Raw genomic sequence first — 17,740 nt, forward strand, 5'->3', positions numbered from 1 at the left:
ATTGCAGTGCCTGTTGAGATGATTTTGCGAGCTAAAAAAGCATAGGCTGGACAAATGTAAATTTGCTCTCCTCCCCTATAGGGCTGTCTCTTGGCTTATCCTCTTACAGAATAGACATCCTCCTAAAGGTTGTACTGCAGTTGCAGATTCTTTTAGAGCAAATGGATGCTCAGTCATTCATAAGCACTGTGTAAGTAATGAGCCATTAGCACTGTGTAAGCACTGTGTAAGTAATGAGCCATCCTGAATCTCTTTGGAAAGTAGAGAATACTGGTGGCTTTAGAAGAACCGTATGCATTGAGAAATGAATGGAAACAGGACCTTGAACCTGAACAGGAAATCTCTAAATATAATTTAAGTAGCCTAAGACTGTGTGTGCATGCATGTGTGTGTGTAAATATTGAAATATCGGACATTTTTCACACCTTGTGGAGTGTGTTGCTTTTTAAGAATCCCAGCGTTCCAGATGGGATAAGAATTCATGCACTAGCGTCTACTTCATTATTTGAATGAAGTGTATACTCTGTTGGCACTGGCAAGTATATATACGTTAGTATGGGGTGGGGGGGGGACTGTATATGATGTAGTCAAAAGGCTTCTGCCGGAATAAACCTGTCAGTCTTTGAGGTACTGTGAGATTCCTTTTTGTTGGGCATTTTGAAAGGCATTTGAAGTTTCACAGTAGGTGGTCAAAGGTGGGAAAGTGAGAAGAGGGCTGCTTCCACCTGGATAGGATGGCTTCACACACACCCCAGCCACCATCCTCCTCCCTACCAGAGGCTTCTGAGGCCTTCTGTCAGCAACATGGAGGAGTGGCTGGGGAAATTGGTGACTGGAGATTCATTCCGCCAGAGAGGTGCTAATTGTCAGTCATGGTTTTCAGCCCTGTCATGCCTTAGCCAGGTCAAGTAAACTTATTTTAAAGTTTATTCAGTCATCATCTATGTTTTGATTTCTTTTTCCTTCTGCAAGGCTCTCCAGAAGTGCCTTGTCTTGAAATTAAATGCATTGTCCAATAAAATGCAATTGCATTTTTGCACTGGCGAAGAGAGCTATTGTGTACCTTTGGTGGTTTGTCCTAACCTGCTTTCACAGGACAGCGGCACAATACTGATTTTTGAAGCCCATTCTGTCCCCAAAATCTGTATCAGGGTCTTCATTCATCTCATTAATAACCTTTTTTTTCTGAATCCACCTAAAGATTGCCCTTTGTGATACAAATTACCAACCGTTGTTGCTCGTGAAGTATGAATGAGTTATAACTCTCTTCTCTACCCCAGAACACTTTCTTGTCAGAGGACTTCACCATAACTCTTTGTGACTGCTTATGAAGCTTCAGATCAGAAGCAAAATGCTGATTCTCTTACAGCCTCTTCAAAATGCTGCATTTAGTACCTGATCCCTCTCTGATGTAACACAGTTCCTTTAAGGTGCTGCTGTAAGGCATTTTAGGTCAGGTTGTTGCAACAACAGGAAGGAAGGGCTTAGGCAAAGGTTGTTTTTGTGAGACCTGGTATTAAAGCAGATTAAGGGTGATTTAAGCTTGACCAAGAAGGTAGCTTTCATCCAGAAATCCATCTTTAAAGGCCAGTGAGGCTTGTAGCCTAATTTGTTTTGTTGCTTGAGTGTGCTCTTTCATTTTCGTCTCTAGTGGCTGTTTGCTCTTCAGTGCTAACATTGATTCATTTATGTAAGGGGGGATACATCCTCTTTTGTGCTGCCATGAATGGATTATCCCTCAAGGCAGAAGGATGTCTTGTTGGGTGCTATGGGCACTCCTCCTGAGAGCTGATCCATGGGATGAGATTATCAAAGTGTAATGAGTTGATCAAATCAGGAACAGTGTTGAAAGGATCAAGTGCCATTAAGTGATGTATTTGCATGTATCTTCATATTATTCCCACTAAAAAGAATAAGGTTTCTTAAAAGCCACCTTGTGGTGAAGCACACATCTGAGAGAACCTTGTTAACAGTTTTCAGGTTTGCCAGGTGGCCAAGGTCATCTGTCTCCACAGCCCTTCCTTACCTTTCTCCCCACCCCAGTTGCTTTTGTCCATGTCATATTGCACCAGAAATAACAGTATCAGGCAAGGTTCTCTTCCTCCTGGTATGCTGGCTTTGTTTTGTTGTTTCATACAGTTCATAAGCATTGTTTATCAGGTGCTCACGCTTTTAAGAAATCTGTAAAGGTGTGAAATGAACAGAAATCCCCAAAATAAGATGAGGGAAACAAAACTACATTGAAGCAATTGGGTCATGTGATTGGCACAGGATAATGTAAATATCAGGTGCAATTTAGCAACAGCACGTTCAGGTGCAGTGCAGGTCTCATGAATCAGTGGTGCACAAGCTTATACACATTATTCGGCAGTGCATAAAACTCCTGATGTTTCCCTCACTGTCAACCTCAGAAGCTCAGCTAAGATCATCATAGGAATTGGCTTTCCCCTGTACCAGGGAATCCTGTTCATAATTGTAAAGTACTATCTGTCACATATTTATTTTTGCTATCCCTTAAAACAATATTTAAGATCCTGTATTTTGACTCCTAGTGTTTACAATTAATCTTACTACGTCCTTCTGCCAGCTACAAAAACACACATCAGGTCTGTGTGGTGGGACCCATCCCACTACAGCATAGAGGCACTTAGAGAATAATGCAAGGGGTACAAATGGTTGGAATCCCATCTCAGCCCCCTTGCACAGTTGTACCATCAAAGCCAGATGTTTTGGCACAACTGCCAAACAAATGCAACTGGAAGGGCCTTGCTGCAGGGAAGATTATTCAGAAGCAGTGGATTTAAGCAGGCAGGATCAAGATGTTAATAGCTTTTATTAAGGCCAAAAAAAATGACACAAAACAGTATGCAAGCTTTTGAGTTCTCTGGAACTCTTCATCAAGCTGGATGTTAAACAAAAGAAAAGGGGAGGGAAAGAGAGAAATGTTTATGGCCATGATCTTAAGGCCTTTTGTCTGCATCCTACAGAGAATGCCAGGTAGGCTTGAACAGAGCATGGTGTTATGTGGAACTCCTATCAGGTAGCACCTTCCGGGAAGAGTGCTGCAGCAGACTCTGCCACTGTTCACATTATTCACATTCCAGAAGATCAGTAGCATCAGGCTGCCCAGATTGTCTTAATAATAATAATAATAATAACCGATTTATATACCGCCCTTCAGGACAACTTAATGCCCACTCAGAACAGTTTACAAAATAGTTATTATTCATTCAGTATGCGACGTATATGCCTGTCACTGAATTTGTATTATAAACTGATGTTCTCTGGGATTAATATGTTTAGAACACAGAGATTAGGTAAGGCAATTGTCTTTACTGATCCAGCCTGTTTATGCATAACTTTTAAAGCTTCAAAGTGTCATTCTTCTAGAATAATGGAAGTCAGTGAGTTCTGAGCTGCCATATTAAAAAAGGTGCATGTTAATAATACAAAGAGTTTAGTATTCTTTATGTAGTAGTATTCAACAATGTTTTGTACTTCTGCCTCTCTGAAAAATATATTGGCAGGTCAAAGGCTGAAGCAATCCCTCACAGGGTAAAAAATCCTTGACGGTAGATATGCTACAGAGGCACCCCCAGAAACGTATCTGCTTTGCTGAAATCCTTGCTGATGCTTCTGTCTTATGCCATGCAAAGAGCACAGGGCTTTGTAAATGGTGATGGATGTTGGTTAGCGCTGGCTGCTCTCATGAGTACATCTTGCCCAACTCAGCAGGGCAGTGTCACAGAGTGTGTCGTGGGCAGGGGAGCTTGATGTGAAAAGGGACTACAGGGGCACCTGGTCTCAGCAAATAAAGAAGGTGGACAATATTGCATAAGCAAACTGTCTTCTCTCCCTTCAAGCACTACAAAAGAACACGATCCCCAGCAGATATAGTTTGTGCCATCACAGCAATATTGTAGAACTTTTGCTTGCCATAAAACGTCGTAAAGGGGACAGAAACTGTCCTGGATTGAAGGGGTGGGGTGTGAGGGCAGGGGAGAGAGTCACCTGTAATGAAAACCACAGAGTGCATTTTTGGCAAAGTAGGTTGTGCTTCAACTTGCAAAGGACAAGCACTGTTTAGGGGGCTGCGCTAATTACATGATTCACTTAAAACGTTTATATGGATAGTTTACTTGGACTATCCATTGGACTAGTCAGTGACTTCATTGCTGTCTAACATTAGCTTCCCCCCTAAAAAACTATCTTTCAGTGAATGTGATGAACGTTGCAACCAGCTGGTACCAATCTAAGTGGTTAAAGGCTTCTGTCTTGGACCAACAGATCTCTGTCCAATAGCAGGCTTCTCCTTACCTTCATACTATTTCTAACTGAAACTTTGGCACTCTGCCATTCTTTCAGAATGAATCCTATTGATTATCTGCCTGTATGGCATATCTGCTACTATTCTCTTTATAGAAACAATCATATCCTGTATATTTGCCATGACAGGCAGTACCACTCTCTGGCTCAAGATGAGGTAGCCTCCATTACTGAGTTATGGGTCTATAGAGGTAGCTTAGAAAAGGTATCGAAGACAGACTCAACACAACAGTGGCAGTATGATTGCTAATAGCCTCTAACTGAAATGTTCGACAATGCATGGGCAAACTTGCAGAGTTGGATAACATCATGAAATGCTGTTTTGAGAGACACTCTGGTTGGTTTTCTGTAGACAATCCTGTTTGCAGCACATTATGTCTTTATACATGTGAAAACGGCAAGTCTTGGGACTCCCCTCTTTCTTCCCACCATCCAAATACATCTGCTTTTCCTATGTATTTGTTTTTAAGCCCCCACCCCAAGTCCTGCCCATTGGCACTATCATTTTTCTTTGAAGCTGAACTTCACAGAACTAGAAACTGTCTCTTTCAACTATCTGGTCAATATGGCAGCTACCCATTACTGTACCGTCCCCATCAGGCCGCCCAACTCTGTCTGTATTTCTGTTTTCTGGAAGGTGATTCACTGCATCGCCCCCCGCATCGTTAACGCTGTGAGACTGGAGGTGATTGTCACCAGGACGTTCCTCTGCTTCCTGTGCATCTGATTCTGCTTCCTCTGTTTCACTGCTGCCTCCATTTGGAGGAGAATGCTCTGGTTGTGAGGTCATCTTTTCTGCCCTATTCAAGCAGCAGTAGGAAGCAATGGCCAGAAAGAGAGAGGACAACACAACCTCTGAGCCAGCCAGATAGAAGATCACATCATACTTCTTGAGTGCATCCACCAAGCGTCCTAGGAGTCAAAAGTAAAACATAGCCATATTATAGTAACCACCTACTCTTCACAGTGTAGAACCCAAGCTGTAACGCAGTTGGTTTCCTGTGAATGCTCAGAATTTGCGGGTTGTAGCAATTGAAAATGTATATTGGAGCCAAACTTGGAATTTAATAATAATTTATCCACTCCAGTCACTGTAGTACCACATTTCAGTATCTGTAGGAAGAACCATGGAGTGAATAAGTTGAGCAATTTTGCTTTAAAAACTGAGTTGGCAGCTAATTTGGGCTGCTCCGTGTATTGCTCCAATATCTGGTTCATAACCCTCAATTCTAGGGTCCAGTCTCAAGTCCAGAGTCTAGTTTCACTTGCTATGCAACTGGAAGGAAAACATGATATAGTACTGGAGAAGCAAGGAGTCTGAGAGCTGGGAAGCTCAGTGGCAAGAGACTTAGACCCAAGAAACAGAGCCAGTGAGACAAGGAAGTCAGGTCAGAGGTTCTGTGTGTATGTGAGTGGATTTAATATTTGAGCTTGAACCAACCAGTCAATGTGTGCTGTTGTACCAGGTATAAATGTAAGTTGTTGTTATATGTGGGTATTACTGTCATGGAACTTTCCCCATAAAAGAGGCAATATCTTGATACCTCAATGCCTTGCTTCCTGGTGTTTCCAAGTGAAAAGATCTAGAACCTTATCATTTGTAATACTTAAAACTAGGAAATATACCAGCTGATTCATTGGAGCTCCAGGCAGGATTAAAGATTTGTACTCCATCCTAGTGGGCTTGTACATGAAATCTTATCAGCAGTGCCTGAGAACTAGTTATGAGGCTGGAACAGTCCATTGTTGGACCTGTATTGTGAATATAATAACAATTATTTGTAGAAAAGCTTTCTAGCTTCTTTCTGTGTAATATTTCATGGGATAAGTCATGGTCCAAACACTTCCCAATCCTATAAGTTGTTTGTTGATGTAAGTGTTCAATAGACTGAAATCACCACTGCAGGTTTTTTTTAATCATATATGGATGTTGCAAGTAAATAATCCTCAGACTAGTAAAAGGAGTTTTAAATAACAACCCCAAACCACCACTAGACAAGGATCCTATAATTTAGACTGATAGGATAAGATTGATAGGATTTCATTTAAAATGTCACATATGAAGTTTTTAAACTGTAATAATATGGGAATTGCAAGTCTTATGCTACAGCTCACTGCTATGCGTGCATATTTGCTATCTTATAATATGTGACCTCGTTTTCACATCGTATTTTAAGATCCATGAGAGAGAGAGAGGCAAGAAAGTTAGGATACAAAAGGATTTAAAGAATGATCAGGTGGCTGTGTCTCTGGCTCCCAGCATTATCAGTCATCACTTCTTAGCCTAATAGCCCATGGGCCAAGAGCCAAAAATTAACATATTGGTATCAAGCAAGGTGGCAAAGCTTCTCTGTTTTTTTTTCCTGAAAGGTGTATGTGTATGTATTATGTTTTGTTGTGATAACCCATTCTGATTGAAAGCTTAAGTTTTTTATGATGTCATGAAGATGACTAAAGCCAGTTTTTCCTACCTTTTGTTATTTTGAGCTATAACTCATGAACCAAGTGACCAATTCCAAATTTTAAAACACTGTTGGAAAGCGATTAACCAATCCCTCTGCAAATAACGAATGCTAATAATGCCTGTATGCTTTACCATTTTTGTGATATAAACCATAAATCAAAAGAAAGGTCAATTTTTCCACATTATTAAAAGGTTTATAGCATATGGTGCTTTACCTGATCCAGACAGTAACTTAAAGTATATTAAACAATTGTAGCTTATTCTTTTGCCTTTTCAAAGAGACATAGCATGAAGAAATTCATTTTCATGTGCCACAGGTACATGAGAATGGATCTACATTTTATGTGATTTTTATCCAATGTAACTGGATAATAGGTAACTTTGTGTTACTGCAAAGAAACATCTTTTAATTTTATGAGTTCAGCAAATGTTCAACATGCAAATGTTTTTTATTTCCAAATCTTACATTATTTCACAGCTAATATTTTTTCACAGTATTTTAACGTTCATTGTCATGGAATAATATTCCAAGTCCTCAAATTCAATTGCATAGTCCACATATTTTTCTGATTGTTCTATGTCTGTAGTTTACACATAGCAATGCAAGTAAGTCCATAGGAAAGGCATGAGCAGTTTGGCAGTTAACAGGAAAACACACACGAACAATAACACCTCCAAATTGCAATTGGTGTGGGTGGTTCGTGCATCCAATTGCCATCTCTGTCATCCATCCATAATCTTTTGGGCTAGGTACATTTGGCTATCTTTGCAAACTGTCTCCAGATTCCTGCCTGGAAGTTGGCTGTACATGAATAGGCAATTTTTGCATAATGAAAGCTGACTTGACTCCACCTCTTCAAGCTTGGTAGAAAAAAAGTTCAAAGTGTCCTTCCTTTACAGAAGTAGTGCAGGTTATTTGGAACATACATTTGACATGTGAATTGCTGTGCCTTCTCAAACAGCTCTGTAGAGATATCCATGTCTTCCCTAGCTGACTGAATGTATACCTGGTATTTCTTGACTTTTCTCAATAGTTTGAAGGGATTTAACTTAACTTTGACCTGCAAAAACAGACACAGTGCCACAGCCAGCAATAGATCTTGTTCCACCCTTTCCTGCATGTTATGCATGCAACAACATCCTAGTGTCAGCTTCCTCCTAGTGGTCTCTGATAATCTTGAAACAGGCCTCACCAGATATTGCATGAAGTGTTTTCTCTACCAACCTTTTCATATGCTTAGCCATCCTCCATTGTTGCACCAAGAACTTGATGAACTCGGACTTGTTAGATGAACTGCACAGGTATCTTTTTAACGTCTTGATTTTATAAGCTGGTGGAATATTCTGCACCTGCAGGCAAACACTTGTTCCTCACTTGCACCTTTCAGCATTTTTGAAGCTTCCAGGTATCAAAAAGAATATCAATCCTTTCACTATGAATACTTTTGTGAAATATAACACAGAATATAGATGCTGCTAGCAGTTCAAATGTCTTCTCATTGCCCTTCATGTTCTGCTCTAAATGCATCCTATCAATGATGCAGGTAGATTGAACTGGTTATGTTTTCTGCTGGATATGCATTTTTCTCCCAACACTTTGGCAAGCACAGTCTTGTCAGTCATCTTGGGCATCTCCATTTGCAAGTGCCCAAGGCAAAGTCCAAGGGGATGGGCTGAGACATTTCTCATATGCAGCTGGGCAGTAAGCACCAAAGAGGTTTCTATCAGCCTTGAGGTCAAACTCTTTAGTTTTACTATAAGTGCTTCTTGTCCTTTTGTTGACACTGGAAAATGTTTTCAGGTAGTTGTAGAGCTTACTTCCAGACATGTTTTCTTTAATTCCAAATATGCTGCTTCTCCAGCTTTATGAGTTGTGAGAAGATACCTGGCAACATGGGAGGGGGGTGCTACACCAGTGGACGCACTCGCTAAATCTGCCTGATCGTGGCTCACTGGATTCAGCCAAATGTTCCTCAGCAGGTCAACTGAAGTTTGGATGTTTGCCTCATCTTTCTTTATTCTGGTCAGATGGAAATATGGATGTGTCATCTTGCTACTCCATTGAGTAATCATGCTTCTCAGTTTTTTCAGATACATGCTCCTATATACTGATGTCAAAGAGTACTTATTGACAGCTCCTGGACTGAGACTAAATCCCTTTGTTCCTCCTGGTGCTTGAGTAGCTTAGTTCACTGTTTCTTCTATTGTCTGGCCTACAGGAATTCACCCCAATGGGTTGCTAGATCCTTATTGCACTGAAATCCACCTTGCATGAAATACTCATAGTAATAACATTTGATTTATATACCGCCCTTCAGGACAACTTAATACCCACCCAGAGTGGTTTACAAAGTATGTCATTATTATCCCCACAACAAAACACCCTGTGAGGTGGGTGGGGCTGAGAGAGCTCCAAAGAGCCACGGCTAGCCCAAGGTCACTCACCTGGCTACAAGCAGAGGAGTGGGGAATCAAACCTGGCTCTCCAGATTAGAGTCCCGCACTCTTAACCTCTACACCAAACTGGCTCTCATGCATGTCTGGATGGTAAAGGGGAAGAGTGTTTATCTGGACATAATATGAAGGAAGGTAGCAGGCATAATTCAGTCTGCCATAGGTGAAGAACAATGGGATCATTGCCCTGATGCATGTCAGGTGAAGCATCCAGTACCTTCTCATGTTGCTCTAATTAAGCCCAGAAGAAGTTCTGCCATGTCCAGATAGGATACCCATAGTGCTGACAGCAGAATTTGAGTCCAGTGGCACCGTAGAGACCAACCAGATTTTCAGGGTGTAAGCTTTTGAGAGAGCTCCCTTCAGACCAACATGGCTACCCATCTAAAGCTACCATAATGTTGACAAGAATTCCATTTTCATATCTGGGTAATTACAGTCTTCAAAGAGCTCCATAATTCTTGAACATGCTGAACAAACAAAGATTTCCTTCAGCAAAACTGTGCATACATCTCACCAAAGATTGCTTACCCTGTTCACCATTTCATCTGAACACACAATGTCTTCTCCATGAATGTTTTTCAGCCATGACAGGAAACCCTGCGATGCTAGCTGCATGAGTGCTTCATAACTAATCTGTTATAACAGCACAGTTATACTTGTGACCATCTGTTACCCCAGCTACTGAACCTTCTGCTGTTGTCCCTGACATAATGCACAAATCACACCATCTAGCATTTTGAAACTGCTTACCGATGATAGCAAAAAAGGGCATATAGATTGAAATATACCCATTCTAATTGTGACAGTATTTTTCATGGTGCTTCCATATGATTGTTACAGCTTTTGCATAAAGTCCCTGATCAAACACACAATTTTGGTCAGTTGCAGAGACTGCATGATGTTGATTGACTGGTTTAGGACCAAAAGAGCACTTATTGGGGGCATATAGCCAATACTGCTTGCTACAGTTATCTAGATAACTATATGCCATATATCATAAACCTATTTAAAAAGGGGGGGATTGACTTTTTCTTTGATGGCTTATATCACAAAAACAGTAATGAATAGAGACATTATTAGTATTAGTTATTTGTAGGGGAATTCATTTGCTTTCCAAAAGTACTTTAAATTGGTCACTTGGTTCACAAGTTATAGCTCAAATTAGCTAAAGCAGGAAAAATTGGCTTCAGCCATTTCGATGACATCATGAAAAGCTTAAGCTCCCAATCCGAACTGATTATCACAGCAAAACATAATACTTACTACATCGTTCAAAACTTAAAAAGATTTCCACCTTACCTGATTACTGACATCTGGTCTGTCCTTAGACTATAACCAAGGAACCATAAGGAAATAGTGCAGGCAAGTACAGTAGGAATGTGCCCTTTTCTTAGTAAACTCCTTGGGCCTTTTGAGGGATTCTTACCCATTTGTAATATGCCAAGTGATACCTAGTTGTAAGCTTGAGATGTACTATCTCACAAGTAAATATGTTCTCTGACATAATAGAGGCTACCATGTTAATTGGGGCTGCATGAGAGCTGAGAGAGAGAATCATGTTAAACATCTTGAAATTGGAGTAACTAGCAGAGTGAGACCATGGCTCAGTGGTAGAGCATCCGCTTTGCATGCAGAAGGACACAGGTTCAATTCCTGACAGCTCCAGTGAAAAGGATCAGTTAGTGTGTGAAAGACTTCTGCCTGAGACCCTGGAGAGCTGCTGCCAGTCAGAACAGAGAATACTGACCTAACAGACAAATGGTTTGATCCAGCTGCCTGTGTGTTCAGAATAACTCTGTGTGTAAATGCTTTCAGACATCCAAGCCTTCCAAGAAGCCACAGCACTGACCTCAAGGCCCTACTTGAGGTCAGATATCCCTAATCATGGATATGCGAATTATTCAGTGGGATGAGCATTCTGCACATTATCAAAGCCACTTTCTGCCATTACCTTATATAGTCATGGAAATTGGCTGTTGGGCTAAACCCTGTAAAGCTCTATCTCAAAGTTAAGCTGTGCAAAGAAAGGGAGGTTTTAACAGGACAAGAATCCAAAACTTACCTGCAGAGGGAGGTCCGATGAGCACTGCAAAGGCCTCGATGAGCAGCACAAGCCCAATGGCACTGGAGAACTTCTGTGACCCAATGATGGCCATGAGCACTTCGAACTGCAGCGCTCCCACCATCCCATAGGATATGCCAAAGAAGATGCAAAAGATGATGAGGGTTGTATAGGTATTGGCCCTGGCACTGATTATATCTGTCAGGCCATTGAACAACAAAGCAAAGCTGAACAAGTAACCAACATGGGGGCGCACCCACTTAAGTCCAGCAAACATACCGCACGATGGGCGGGAGAAGATATCTACGAAACCGATTACAGACAACAAAAAAGCAGCTTCTTTGTCTGGCACTCCTATGTCTTTGGCATAGTTGACTAGCAATATGGGGGGCACAAAGAGGCCCAATACCATGATAAACTTGGTAATAGCATAAATGACAAACCCTCGATCTTTGAAGATAGAAAAATCTAACAACTTCTTCCCTTTCTTCTGCTTCTTCTTCTTGGCTTTCTTTGACTTCTTGGTGCTGTCCATGGTACTGATGACCTCTTCTGTCCTTCCTCCCATCGGGAGCATTTCTTTGGCTTCATACTTGTCCTGGACTTTCTCTTTCTTTTTCATACTATTCTCCAGAGGTCTCATGACTGCTCCACAGGTACAGCAATTGAGTAGCAGGCCCCCCATAATGAGAAAACCCCCTCGCCAGCCAAACTTCTCCAACAAGACTTGTCCCAGAGGAGAAAGGGCTGAAAGGAAGACAGGGCTCCCCGCTGCTGCAAGCCCATTGGCCAGAGGTCTGCGCTTGTCAAAGTAGGAGCCTAACATGATCAGAGAAGGTTGAAAGTTCAGAGCCATGCCTAAACCTGTAAAATTGGAGAGAGATTATTTTAAAAGACTTCAGTCTCATGACATTCATATATGCAGCTTTCCTGAAGTTTCTGAAAATGAATTTGTTGCTATTTGAACCTCGGACTTCCATGCACTTTCCCTCTTAGCACTATAAGTTATTTAGACAATTATCTGAATGTGGCTGACCCTGAGGCAAAACTTCTTAAAATCACTTGGAGCAGTGAATGTCCTATCTATCGATTATATTGTATTCGCTTGCAGTGTGTTCTCTGCCTTGGATCTCAGTGGGAAAGGCAGACAACAACAACAACAACAATAAGGGCTTCAGTTATGGGTATTTTCAGCTGTCATTTTTTCCTCCTTTTCTCATGCCTGCAATATAATTTCACTTAAAGATGTAATTTGACTTCAGAAAGCCTTTCATCCACTTTCTAGACTACATTATTCATACAGGCACACCAATGGCATGAGAGAGGCTCAAAGGCATGTATGTGTGTGAAAATGTTCCCTGCATGGCATTTCTGCTTCTCCCCATCCCCCACTCCTAGAGTGTCTCCTGCTGCTTCTGGCTGCACATCCTATGATATAGCTGGTCTTTCCCTATTTACAAACACTAACCTGTCAGCATGCCTGCTGTCAAATACAGCTCAATAATGTTTGTGGTGAAGGAGGCTAGAATCATTCCCGAGGAAGCCAAGAGCCCCCCAACAAGCATCACAGGCCGGCATCCAAACTGGTTCACCATAATACTGCATAAAGGTCCTGAAGAGAATCCAAGAAATTGGGGAGAGGGGGAACAGCTGTAAAATAACAGTGGTGGACAGTTGAAGCAAATTCACTACCAGCAAATGCACTTGGATTCAATAAATCAATATGCACAGCAGAAGATGTCTCAACCATCCCCTTCAGGTTTCAATTGATGTTCAGGAAACGCAGCCTTGGAACGTGCTGTGACTGGGGAAAAGCTCAAGTAATTAGAGATGTGTTTCTATGGGAGACATTTGATGCAATTTCTTGTTTTCAAGGTTTAGCAGTAACTTGAGTAGAGTGGAGTGTTCAATTTTTACTTTAAATAGCAGATAGTAAAGGGCTGAAAATTGGGTATTCAATTGGGATTCTGACAAGCTATGCTGTCTGTCATGTCTGAGTCATTTGTGCTGAAGTAAGGAAGCAGTTCCATAGGACTTGTGGCCCCCTTACCTGTTCCATACAGCATAGCCAGCATGATAGATGAGATCCAGGCTGTGTCACTGTAGCCCACATGGAAGTCGTACATCAGCTCCTTGAAATAGACACTCACTGCCTTTGGAAAGGCATAGGAAAAACCCGTAATGACGAAGCAGCCCAGCAGCACAATCCAGCCCCAGCCACCATCAGGGGGCTTCACTTTTTCCGGCAGATGACTGTCCTCTACGTCAGCCTTGCCCATTGTTTAAGCTAAGAGGGGAACCAAAAAGCAAGCAGGCTTTGTAGGCAGCAGAGGCAGAAGGTGGAATGCTGCTGGGACAGAAGAACAGAAAAGACACAGATACAGTCTACCAGCTACCATCTTTGTAATCTTTGCATCTTGCTTTCTGTTCATGCATTTCTTGAACTTGTGGTGGAATAACAGTTGTGTCCGAAGGCTAGCCAATATGCTAATTGTTCAGCAGAAAGGATAAGTTAGAAATGATTAAAATGAGTTCAGCTGCTATGAGACAAGAGCAAAGCAATTGTGGAGGGGTGACAGGTGGTGAGGTGGGGGGGACACATTGGTTTGCCTGGAGTGAAGCGTCACAGTTCTAAGAAATGTAGCTTTTGCTCGCAACTGTTCCTTTGAAGCTGCCTTATACCAAGTCAGAACCTCTCGGTCTAGCTAGCTTAGCATTATTTGCTGTCTTGAGCAGTAGACTCAGATGCCTTCTCCCTCTAACTATAGTTAACCATGGACTAAACCTGAGACTTCCTGCATGTGTGCACTGCCATTAAGCCACAGACTCTCTTCGAAGCACTCGTGCCCATCAGAAATCATCTCAAGCATTAAAGAAAAGTCCACTTGGATTATTCACTATTCCTGTATTACATTCTGTGGCTATTGCTTGGGTCAGGTTTACAAGTGGGATGTTGTGGTGGTTCCCACCATTTGTAGTAAATCCACAGCAAGCTAGTAGCAAGAAGTAGTGGAGGCTCTGTAGGCTGCTGTAATGCAGAGCGCATAATAACTCATTTTTCTGATAAGTCTACACACACGTGCACATGTCCAGTGGCCCAAAATACTGTGGAACAACTCTACAGGAAACAAGTCCTGTATAGGCATATGCCAGACAGATTACTGATCTGCATGTTATGTGGCATGGCCAAGTACAGTACAAAGATATGGGTGCAAACAGGAGGGTAACAACGGCTTCTCAAACCCTTAAGCTGGCCAGGAATGTTAACAATGGCCAACCTAGTGCTTGTTTTCCAACACAAACTGGAGTGCCAGTCACTCATGACCTTTGTGATACTAAGCACGTCAGCCAAGGTAAAGTATTTATAATACTAGCTATTCAGCCTAATCCTACAAGTTTTCAGTAACTGTCGCTATGCCAGCAGTAAATTGGCCTGCTGTAGTGTGCTTTCCTGGGTAAAGGAGGCAGAGCCTGGCATGGGCATGAGCTGCACAGGAAATTCTGACTCCAGCCACTCACTAGTCATAAGGTGGCATTAACATCTCTGGGGCCAGTGCTAGGAGATACTGCGTTTATGAGACACAGGTGTGCCATTTTTGGAGCGCTGATAAAGTAACTATAATGGTGAAGGCTTCATCACGCCAAAAATGTTGTAGCACACCAGGGCTCTTCTACTTGGTTCTTAGGTGATTTGACTGCAGATCTAGATCATGAAATGATGAGGTTTTTGGCTTCTGCAACAGATATGAGTGGGCACTATGTCCTTTTGACCAGATGACAAATATTCATCAAGCACAAAACATGTTTGTTTTCTCTTGGATCATGTTAGAGGAATTTAACACATCAAGGATTTGCAAGGACATGCTGCAGAACACCTGAACTATGTGACAAGTTGCTCTGCAGAAATGGCTAACTTCACAATTTCAGCAACCATTTAGAATTACCTCTATGTGGCAGCCATGGTAGGTAAAACTTGTCTTAGAATCTTGAGAACTTCTCATTTTTATAATATTAATATAGCTAGCCCTCATGGGTATAGAGACAAGAGTAGAAACATTATGGTTATAATTTACTCTGTATTTAGGGCTTGCCCAAAATCCAAAGGCTCTGGGAACTTAACAATTAGCAATGAATACAAAGTAACATCTGAGAGAAAAGAAAAAGATTTTAGAACACTTCTAAAAACACACTTTGAGATTTTGAATCTCTAGAGGGGGTTTGAATTTCTACCTGTAGGGAGCCATCCAGCTGCCTCTCTGCACACCCTTTCAGTACTGGAATATGAGCGCTTTTATTTATTTAGATATTTACACCCCACTTTTCCCTTAAAGTGGTTTACAGCGTTTTCCCCTTTCTCCATTTTAACTTGATAACAACGCTCTGAGATGGGTTAGGCTGAGAGTGAGAGGCTGGCCCAAGGTCACCTAGCAAGCTTCCGTGGCCTTGTGGGAGGGAGGGGGTTGTATGAATTGCTAAGAGGATACACTCCTTGCCACTGATTTTAGCAAAAGCAAAGTGACAAAGGAGGAAGTAGTCTTTTAAATAAGTTTGGCAGCTTGTTTGCTGTCCAGTTTTTGCACCACTTTTTTTTTGTAAACACAGATCCTTATTCATATATACAAGGAAGTAAAGTTGTGCACCACAGGGTTTTCTGAGGAAGAATTCATCCTGTCTTAAGGTACTTCAAGATCACCTGGTGGGTCATCTTTCTGAGGCATTTATCAAGGTGAAATATACACAGGGCTGACTTACCACATTACAGCACATACACACATTGTTAAATATAAAACAAACGTGGATTTGTATGTACCACCCCTTCACAATGCACCCCCCAAAAAATCAGTCCTGGAAGGCTTCATAACCTGAATACAAATCATAAGAGCACCAAATAAAAAAGCATCACGTATTATGCTTTCTTGGACAGACATCACTCAACGCATGGAACAACACAACAATACCTGTGGTACATGGGAATACACGACAGTAACCATCCTACAGTAGTGTTACTATAATGCTCTGTTCTTTGTTTGGGTATTTGTAGATGTCTTCTAGATAAAAGGAGCAATTTAAATGCATAGAACTTACGAACATGTAATCAAGTACAAACGTTAGCAAGCAAACCTGCCATCCTGTCATAGCTTCTTTTCTGGTTTCCTGTGTAGGGCTTTCTCTTTAGTTGCCTGATGGCGCATGTGTTCTGTACATGGGCTGGCCTTTGCATACTCTTATCAACCAATCACATTATTGCATTATGTTATGTATGTATCCATCTCAATGCTTCCCACTTCTTCCTTATGCTATAATTCTATGAAACTGACATACTCACAGCCTTCATTTCAAATATTAGCCTGGAGAGTGGCATGGTTATTATACTCTTTTATTTATAAAGTGCCCTCCATGTCATAACATTTCATAGAGAAACTTAAGCAATGCAGAGGCCAACTCCAAGGTGCTTACAGTCTAAACTTTGAAAGTAGGAAGTAGATTACAAAGCATGAAAAGGCAGATAAGAAGACAAATAACAAGAGACACACTTGGCCTTATAATTATGTGTTAATTGTTAAAATGTGATCTCTGGAACTTTTTTTAAAACTATTTTTCTTTAAAATGTCAAATAAGTGTGTTGTGTTGTACAAGATTTCTAAAATACCGGTGCAGCAATGTAAAGTTGTCTCTAAAACGAGGTGAAAACCATACCTTGTGCTTGGGTTGTTAGGCAGAAAAGATCTGGAGTGGACTACACAGTGGCCACAATGTGTTAAAGTTAAGCATGGTTAAAGCTATTAAGTATATAAAATTCTTACCATGAACTATGGCCCATATTTTTAAAGTGGGCAATGCACCTTTCATGTCTTTTTTACGTATATAAAAATGAGCAAGGCAGGAGCCAAAAAAAGACCGTTGAAGAACCACCAATTCTTGTTTTCAATGTCGTTTTACTAATTTGTCTCAGGCAACACCGTAAACAACCGTAGTGGTTGATGTCCGTACAGAGAGCGACCACCCGGGGGGGGGTCACTCCTGACGGGAGAATGGCAACGGGTATGCCCGGCTGAATATCCCGTTTCGCTACATACACGCTTCTTCAAAAGCCTCCATACAATTGCCAATAAATTTATTAATTACAAAGCAGGAGTCGTCTATCATTGATTTCCCCTATTCAATATCGGGCTAAAAGCCTCTAGTTTCTCTCGATCTCCTGTGAGATCGAGAGAAACTAGAGGCTTTTAGCCCGATATTGAATAGAGGAAATCAATGATAGACGACTCCTGCTTTGTAATTAATAAATTTATTGGCAATTGTATGGAGGCTTTTGAAGAAGCGTGTATGTAGCGAAACGGGATATTCAGCCGGGCATACCCGTTGCCATTCTCCCGTCAGGAGTGACCCCCCCCGGGTGGTCGCTCTCTGTACGGACATCAACCACTACG

At 41.5% G+C, this 17,740-nt stretch overlaps 1 protein-coding gene across 1 annotated transcript; it reads right to left on the minus strand.

Moving 5' to 3' along the window:
- Window positions 1–4,858: 4,858 nt before the first annotated feature.
- Window positions 4,859–13,588, minus strand: SLC16A8 (solute carrier family 16 member 8). Its single transcript, XM_054988977.1, has 4 exons — window positions 13,360–13,588; window positions 12,778–12,921; window positions 11,310–12,173; window positions 4,859–5,238 (listed from the first exon to the last, which is right to left on the minus strand). Exons 1-4 carry the CDS (start codon window positions 13,586–13,588, stop codon window positions 4,859–4,861), a joined length of 1,617 nt encoding a protein of 538 aa, XP_054844952.1.
- Window positions 13,589–17,740: the final 4,152 nt, after the last annotated feature.

This window comes from Eublepharis macularius, chromosome 9 (genome assembly GCF_028583425.1).
Source record: "Eublepharis macularius isolate TG4126 chromosome 9, MPM_Emac_v1.0, whole genome shotgun sequence".
Taxonomy (NCBI): domain Eukaryota; kingdom Metazoa; phylum Chordata; class Lepidosauria; order Squamata; family Eublepharidae; genus Eublepharis; species Eublepharis macularius.

Coding starts and splice junctions, on each gene's coding strand:
- SLC16A8 (XM_054988977.1), bottom strand. CDS start 13,588: ATGGGCAAGGCTGACGTAGAGGACAGTCATCTGCCGGAAAAAGTGAAG. Junction 12,174..12,777: donor GACAGCAGGCATGCTGACAG/GTTAGTGTTTGT, acceptor CCAATTTTACAG/GTTTAGGCATGGCTCTGAAC. Junction 5,239..11,309: donor CATCGGACCTCCCTCTGCAG/GTAAGTTTTGGA, acceptor TTTGACTCCTAG/GACGCTTGGTGGATGCACTC.